The 8,976-nt window shown below is 27.0% G+C and overlaps 1 protein-coding gene across 1 annotated transcript in view; it reads left to right on the top strand.

The window, feature by feature from the left end:
* The window catches only part of LOC117174925 (mitochondrial uncoupling protein 2-like), a 46,786-nt gene extending 37,810 nt beyond the window's left edge, over positions 1-8,976 (top strand). The window contains exons 5-6 of the mRNA XM_033364382.1: positions 1,617-1,814; positions 6,285-8,976. Of these exons, the coding sequence (XP_033220273.1) occupies positions 1,617-1,814; positions 6,285-6,670 (584 nt within the window). The 3' untranslated portion in view covers positions 6,671-8,976. The remainder of the gene's footprint in view (positions 1-1,616; positions 1,815-6,284) is intronic.

An 8,976-nucleotide genomic window follows, 5' to 3' on the forward strand; every position in this document is an offset into this window, starting at 1 on the left:
TAATTGTTAACAAAATAGTTAAATTTTCAAACAAAGAGATGGTTTTTTAACACGGCAGATTAATTTTCTACAAAAAGAGAAAAATGATCAACAAAACACATGAATTTTTAAATAAGTTTTTAAAACAATTTTGAACTTAGGAAGACAAATTTTCAATCAAATAGTTGAATTGTTAACTAAAAAAGACCCATTAAAAAAATTGAATAGGTTAATTTTCACGAGAGAAATATATATAATTGTCATCAAAAAAATGAAATTAATCAAAATAATTAAATTTTTAACTAAAGAGATAAATCTTCAGTATAAAAAAATTTAATAATCTGGTTCAACATTAAACGAATTAACTTAATTTTTAATCAAAAATATAACTTCACAAAATAGTTACATTTTCAAAAAAGTGATACAAATTTCAAACTAAATGGTAGAAATTTTAACCAACCGAAATGAATTGTGAACCAAAAATATGATAGAATTTTCAGCAAAAAAAATTAATTTTGGACCAAGTATAATTGGATTTTCTTATTGACTTCTATTAATTTAGTTTAAATTTAAGGGAGCGTGACATTTTGTGATGTGACCAATTACATGCTTTATATTAAGTGGCTCTATAATTTGAAAAAGAGAAATATTATTTAAACATGGTTGAAAACGGTTTTAAATATATAAGGACACGTCTACTTGGTTCACTCGACTTTTATTTTGTTTAAATAGTGAATTATATTATTTTATTATTTATAATGTAACTGAGAATAGGGCTTTAGAGCCCTGGTAAAAATAGAATTAATTGAATTTCGGAAAAAAATAATAATAACTCAAACGGGCCAGACTGACAAGTCCTTATATATATTTGAACTATTTCTCAAAATTACAGCACACTATATTAATTTTTTAAATTATAAATCCACCAAATATAATAACATGTAATGACTCGTCACGTGACAGGCTGTCTGATACCCTGGAACCAAACAAAAACGAAAAAAGGGAAAAGTTTCTCAAAGAACGAGAATGAAATAAGAATTCTTTAAAAAGGGGGAAAAGTCACATGACGCTTTAAGATGAAGGGGAGGGGGGATTCAAAATACCAGAAATTGTCACCAAAGGGCGGGGTGAGTCAAAACCCTTTGAAAATAGCGTGACGTAATATGTGGACGCTACCATCGTAGCAGATTTTTATGTGAAATTTCCCTATTAAAAATTGGGAGATGCAAATTCTGGGTTTAAAACCTTGTGACGAGTTGGTCACGTGACCAAATTCCTACCTTACCGACACTTTTTTTATTTCTCAATTTATTTTCAAACGAAGCGCCACACGGAGTTAAAAATCCTAAATTTGAATAATTATGAAAAAAGAAAAGAAAATATTTACAAAAAAAAACTTTGTTCATAATTTTAATGTCAGGAAATAAAAAAAGTGACGGTAAGATAGAAATCTGGTCACGTAACCCAACTCATCACATGGCCTTAAGAGTACTTTGTCAATTCCGATTGTAACTATTTAAATTAAAGAAATTTTAAATGAGATTCAAATCCAATTTAAAATCCTATTTAACTCTTAGTTGAATTCTGAAATATTGTCTTTACGGTGACTTTTTTTTTACTATCTTTTTTTTTGGCAGGTAATGTGAATATTGGCACCCGTATATCTGCGGGATTTACAACTGGCGCTTTGGCAGTGCTTCTTGCTCAGCCCACAGATGTCGTGAAGGTGCGTTTCCAAGCCGGAAGTCAAGGAAAATCCTTGATTAGATACACCTCAACCCTACATGCATACAAGAGCATTGCGCAGCTTGAGGGTATCCGCGGATTGTGGAAGGGTGAGAAAACATATTTTTAAATAGAACCCTATTTTTTAAAATAGGCTTTCAATTTTTTAATAAATAAAAAAATATGACGAAAAAAATGAACATTTTTTCTATTTAAAGTGCCCGGTGCTCGTAAATAACATGAAAATTGTTGAAATCGCCTAAGTTTTATATCGTAACATTAGTTAAAGATATTTCAATATTATATAATAAATAAAAATTTTATAAACAATTTAGTTTAAATTTTACCCACAAGTAGTTAAATTTCCAATTAAAAAAATTAATTTAGAACAAAGTAGTTAAAATGTTAACCAAGGAGAGGAATTTTCAACTGAAAATATAAATCTGAAAAATAAATGATTTCTTAACAAAGTGATGCAACCCAATCTTTCGAACAAACTAGTTGAATAATCAAGAAAATAAGAATTATTTTTAACCAACAAGTTACATTTTCGCAAATAAAAAATGAAATCTACTAAAATTAATTAATTTTAAAATTAAAAAGCTAAATTTTGAAAAAAAAATATTTGAATTTTCTGTTAAAAAATATTTAAATTGTCTTTTTGTTATCAAAATATGAATTTTCAAAGAAGAAATAAGTTTCTATGAAAAAAAAATAAATTTGAATCCAAAGCAGTTGCATTTTTATCAAAAAAGATCGAATGTCTCTTAAAACAGATGAAATTTAATTTAAAAGAAAATTAAAATTTAAAAAAGTAATTCGATTTTCATCCAAAAGAAATTCCAGTTGACTTTTTGAAATCAAAATATGAATTTTTTATCAAAAAATAAGTTTTTACGAAGAAAAATTTTAATTTGTATTCAAAAAGCCGATTTTTTTCAAATAAAAAAGATGAATTTTTAACAAAATAATAGAATTTTCTACCAAGTGGTTGCATTTTTATCAGAGAAAGATGAATTTTGTGCTAAAACAGGTGATTTTTTTAATGAAAAAGTCAAAGTTTTGAAAAAAAGTTTGCATCGAAAAAGATTTTAATTGACTATTCAACACCAAAATATCAATTTTAAACAAATAAGAAATTTTTACGAAATAGTTAAATTTTTTATGAAAAAATATGACTTTCAGTGAAATGGATTAATTTTTAAACAAACAGTTGAATTTTTATCAAATCTCTTGAAATAGATGAATTTTTAATTTATAAAGAAACAACAAATTTTCGAAAAAATAGTTAGATTATAATCCAGAAAAGATTTCAGTTTCCTTTACAACGCCAAAATATTTTTTAAAAAATGCATATTTTACAAAACAGTTATATTTTTAACAAAAAAGCAAAATTTTAAACTAACAAGTATGACTTTTCAACAAAGTCGTTGAATTTTTAACCAAAAAGTTGCATTTTGTTTATTATGTACTATTTTTATTGATCAGAAAACTGAAAATTAATAGCGTTTGAAATTAAACCATTTTAATTTTGTAACATTATAATTTTTTTAGACGTTTTAAATTTAGCGTTATAAATTACTAAAATATAAACCATTTCAATTTGAGATTTTAAAACTATTTCAATATTAAAATTATGAAATTTTTACCAATAGAATTTTTAACCAAAAAAGATTAATCTTCAACTAAAAAATAAATTTTAAATAAATGGAGTTTTCCAGTTTTAACGTTGGAATGTTAAAAATATTTTTGACTTTGAAACCCAAATAGATTATTTTTAACTGAAAAGATGAATTTTTCACCAAAAAATATTTTTAAAAAAGTAGTTGATCTTTCGACCAAGTAATTAGGTTTTCAAAAAAAAAAATTCTCAAATCAAAATATAATAGTTGATATTTCAAACAAAAATCAGAAATTTTGAAAAAAAGTTCAATTTTTGATCAAAAGTACGACTTTTTCATAAAATAGTTGAGTTATCGATAAAATAATTAAATTTTAATCAAATAGTAGAATTTTATAGGAAAGAAATTAATTATGAACCAAAAACATATTAGTAATTGTAACAAATACTGAAATTTTTTACCAAAATGATGAATTTTTAAACAAATAGTTGAACTTTCGAGTAAAAAAAATTTTACAACAACAAAAGACCAAGTAGTTGAATTTCAAATTAAAAAAAAACGATTTTTTTTTTATAAAGCTAGTTGAACTTTTAACCAAAAATTTGATTTTTAACTGAGAAAGATTACTTTTCTACCAAAAAATATAAACTTTTAATCCAAATGGACGAATTTTTCTATCTAAAAGGAAGAATGACCATTAAATCAGTTGAATTTTCCAATAAAAAAACTAATTTTTTTTAAATACAATTAAATTTTCAACAAAAAATTTTATTAGTAACTAAGAAAGGTGAATTTTTTACCGAAAAAGATACATTTTCAATTAAAAAAGACGATGCTTTTTTTGCAAAATGATGAATGTTCTAGGAAACATTTGAAATTTCAAAAAAACATAACAAAACAAAAAAGAATTAAATTTTCAACAAAATAGTAACACTTTTTGTCAAATGTTTACATTTGATACATAAAAAGATAAATTTTCAACAAAATGTTTGAATTTTTAAACAAAAAAGATTAAAACTTCAACCATCAACCAAATAGTTGAATTTTCAAGCAAAAAAAAATGATTGGTTAAAATACAGTTAATTTTTAATCCAAAATGGAGGAATTTTCCATTAAAAAAAACGAATATTCAACAAAACAGTTATATTTTTGAGAAAAAATAAAACTTTTTAATCAAATAATTAAATTTTTAACTAATTAGATATATTTTTAACGTTTAAACATAAATTTTTAACCAAAGAGTCGAATTTTCAAGCATAAAAATTATTTTTTCAGAAAAAAGTTTAATTTTCAACAAAAAAAGATCATTTTTATCCAATAAAACCTACTTTTCTATCAAAGAAGATTTATTTTGAATCCAAAAGGATGAATAAATTGTCTACCCTACGCAGTTGAGTTTTTTAAACTTATTAAATTTTGTACCAAACAGTATAATTTTTAACCGAAAGAGAGGAATAATTAACTTTAAACCAAAAATAGTTCAATTTTCCTATCGGAAATTTTTTGATACAGGAAAAACCGGGAATATGGATCTTAAAAGCGTTTGAAGTCGAAAATGTTGGATCGAAAATATTTTTATTTGTTCAATTGTAATAGATTATAATAATATATTCGTAATTAAAGGCTTTTATTAAGTTTTAAATATTATTTCAGTCAAAAGTATTCAATTTTTAGCCCATTCAATTTGAAATTTTTGTATTAAGGAAACATAGCTATTTAATATTTGAAAAATGTTTATTTTGTAAGTGAAATTTTTTAATTTTGAGGAATAAATAGCAACAATTAAATTTTTTAAAAGTATTATATGTAAATGATTTCAAATTAAAAGTTCAGAAGCTTTTTAAGAATTGTGAAAGGTTTCAAAAGAATAAAAAAATTCTTTCACGATTTTTAGGAAAATTGGAAAGGATTTATCATTTTGAATAATTCTCTTAAGAGAATATTCAAAAAGATTTCCAAAGATTTCAAAAGAGAATCTGGAATATTTTAAAGAAAGTTTTTTAAATTTTCAGGATTTTATAAATATTTTAAGAAAAATTTAACAAGTATCTTTTAAAATAAATTAAATTTTTCCTACCATTTTTAGAAAATCCTGTGAATTTTAAAAGATTTTCTTAATATCTTGCAGATTCTTTTTTGACAATTTTAGAAAACTTTAAAATCTTTTAAGATATTCTCCTGAGATAACTTTTCAACATGAAAAATCATTTTCTATTTTCCTTGGATTCTTAAGAAAATCTATTTTTGTCTACACATAAAACAACTTCTAGATTTTTAAAGATTTTGAAATAAAATTGTTAAGCCTTTTAAGGATGTTTAAACTATTTCAAATAAAAATAATTCAACTTTGAACTTAAAACGATATAATTATAAAAATTTTAAAGTTCATTGATTTTTTTAAATTTAGAGCATTGAAAATAATAACTTGGATTTATATTTTTAGTACTGAATTTGAATCTTTGAGTGCTTTAATTTGCAGTTTATTTTTTATTATTTGAAACGGAAAATTGTTTAACTTTAGAGTTTAAACTTTTAAATTTTATGGACCGTTAAATTTTTTCTTTATATAAAACCGTGAAATGGCCGAGAATTTTTTCCTTCGATTAAAAGAGGGGAATAGGGGAAAGAGTCTGAAGTCCGAATCATCCAAAAAAGTGTTTGAAAAGGTTGAATAAAAAACCTTTTTTTTCTGTTTACCCTAAATAATTTTTTGAAGACATTAGAACCATTCAAAAACTCGGTGGTTAGCATATATTAAAATAACAATAGCATTAAAAAACAAGAACAAATCTGCTCAGGTTTCGATAGCGTAATTTGTCAACGCTTATAATCTGTAGTGGGTTTTCCCGGTTCAAATCCTGGCTGAGGCAGATTTTTTTCTCCTTAAAAAATTATTTGAATGAACTATTCGTTAAATATCGAAATAAAATTAATTTAAAAATCTCTTTTCCCTGATAGGAACTAGTCCCAATGTAGCTCGAAATGCAATCGTCAACGTGGCCGAGATTGTGTGCTATGACGTCATCAAGGACACAATTATGAATCACGGATTGCTGCAAGATGGCATTCCATGCCATTTGGCTGCAGCGACAGCTGCCGGTCTTTGTACCACAATAGCAGCCAGTCCAGTTGACGTTGTTAAAACTCGCTACATGAACAGTGCACCCGGCGAATACAAAGGTGCAATTGATGCCGCGATTCGAATGTTTGTGAACGAAGGACCCCAGGCTTTTTACAAAGGATTCATACCCAGTTTCTCACGTCTCGTCTCCTGGAACATCGTTATGTGGGTCACTTACGAACAGATTAAGATCCAAACCAAGAAATTCCAGAATACTTACTAAATTCCTTTGTTCCATGAACAATATTCTATGCCTATGTGTTAATGCTGATGGATCGTTTCACAAAAAAAAAAATCTGGAGGGTTGTTAAGCTTTTATCTCATAAGATCAAGGTTTTAAAGAGGCTCTTTGCAAGGTTTTCTCCAACTTTCCAAAGCAACTTTGCAATGCAACTTTGCAAGGTGATTTTGCAAAACAAGGAAATTTTTCAAAGCATCTTTCCAAGGCGACTTTGCGAGGCAACTTTGCAAGTCATCTTTGCAAGGCATATTTTTAACAAGTGTCTAAAGCAACTTTGCAGGCAACTTTTCAAGGCAATTTTCCAAAGCAATTCCGCAAGGTAACTTTGCAAAGCAGCTTTGCAAGATAACTTTTCAAAGCAACTCTGCAAGAAAACTTTGCAGGGTGTTTTTTCCAAGCAACTTTGAAAGGTAACTTTGCAAGGAAATTTTTCAAAGCAACTTTGCAAGGCAACTACTTAAGCAACTTTGCAAGAAAACTTCACAAAGTAATTTTCCAAGGCGACTTTGCAAAGCAACTTTGCAAGGCAAGTTTGCAAGACTACTTTGCAAAGCATTTTTTTAACAAGCTTCTAAGGCAACTTTGCAGGAAACTTCTCAAGGCAATTTTCCAAAGCAATTGCGCAAGGCAACTTTGCAAAGCAGCTTTGAAAGACAACTTTATCAATCAAATTTGCAAGGTAACTTTGCAAAGCAACTTTGCAAGGTGATTTTTCAAAGCAACTTTGAAAGATAACTTTTCAATGAAATTTTTCAAAGCAACTTTGCAAGGAAACTATTTAAAGCAACTTGGCAAGGCAACTTTGACAAGCAACTTACGAAAGAACTTTGCAAGACGACTGTGAAAAGCAACTTCGCAAGGCAACTTTTACAAGCAACTTTGCACAGCACAGTGCTGAGCAACTTTGCAGATCAACTTTGCAGATCAACTTTGCTGATCAACTTTGCAGATCAACTTTGCAGATCAACTTTGCAGGTCTTTTTAAAACCTCAGTGGACGTTTGAGCGATTCTAAAGGCTTCGAAATTTCTTTGCACAATGCTTCATCAGCTTTAATCAATTTTAATAATAACCTCTGACACTTTAAGGTTAAGGAACGGATTCTAGATCAACTACACTATTTTGGGCTATCATATAATAGGAAATTAACTGTAATGGCCTTTCTTCTAATATGCGTAGTTAAGGATAATGAATATTATTACAGTTTTTACTGTTAAATATTTTTACCTAAATTGGGCACTTTAGGCTACCAAACAAGGCACTTTTGTGTTGATACTATAGTTATTAGTTGGTAATTAAATATGCACTAAACATATTTTTTTATGACAAATTATAATCATTTTAAGTATCCCAGGATAGTGAAGAATTGTTTGTCTGGAATATATTTTTTGATTCGTATATTATAAAAAAAATAATTTAGGTAATGTGACATAAAAAAAAGTACTCAGGACCAACTTAAAAGTGATGAGAGACAAGCAGTTCGTCTAAAGTCCGTTCGCTATCAGTTATTCGCTGTTTATAGAAAATAATTGTTAATAATTAACATCCATAAATTACGTAACGTTAAAAAAAAAAAACTGGCATGAAACTAAAAGTGGGAAAAAATTAGATGGTGGAGGGTCAAGATTTTTGAAAAAATGTCATTACATAATTTGTGGATGGTCCCTTAGCCTGAGTGTCGATGGAAAGTCGATTCGAGAAATAAATTGCAAATCGTGTAGCACAATTCTCACTCTTTTACCGAAATTTTATTTATACACGTTTTTCTTTTGTAAATGCATTCCTTCATTTTATTATAGCTACTTGAATGGATCGCTAGCGATCGATTATTTGTCAAGATCGGCCAGATTCTTCATTTTCGAAAAGTCTGACTTAGTACAGTCCTCCGAGAGGATATGATTCGAAAAATTTCTTTTTGAAATATTTGCAATTGGAATGAAAGATAAAGGCAAAAGTCGAAAAACTAATATAATCGAATGTCTACACATTGACAATAAAATTAGAGTATGTTCTTTATTCATAACTAAAATTGAAATATAAAAGGACTATTGATAAATTGATAAATTGATCAAATTTGTTTGCGATTTTGACGCGAGAAGCAAAGGTACTTTTTTGTGTGCGATAAATCATAAGTTTTTATTACGTGATGAAACGAGAACGAAAAGGTTTTGTATTTCGGTTTGTATTCAGTTATTTATGTATTCGACTTTTGTATTCGCTTTCAATTAGTTTAAATTATGTCTTATGTCCTAAGTGTCATGAAATAAAGAAATAAAAGATATTGACTTA

This window comes from Belonocnema kinseyi, chromosome 6 (genome assembly GCF_010883055.1).
Source record: "Belonocnema kinseyi isolate 2016_QV_RU_SX_M_011 chromosome 6, B_treatae_v1, whole genome shotgun sequence".
NCBI classification, from domain to species: Eukaryota; Metazoa; Arthropoda; class Insecta; order Hymenoptera; family Cynipidae; genus Belonocnema; species Belonocnema kinseyi.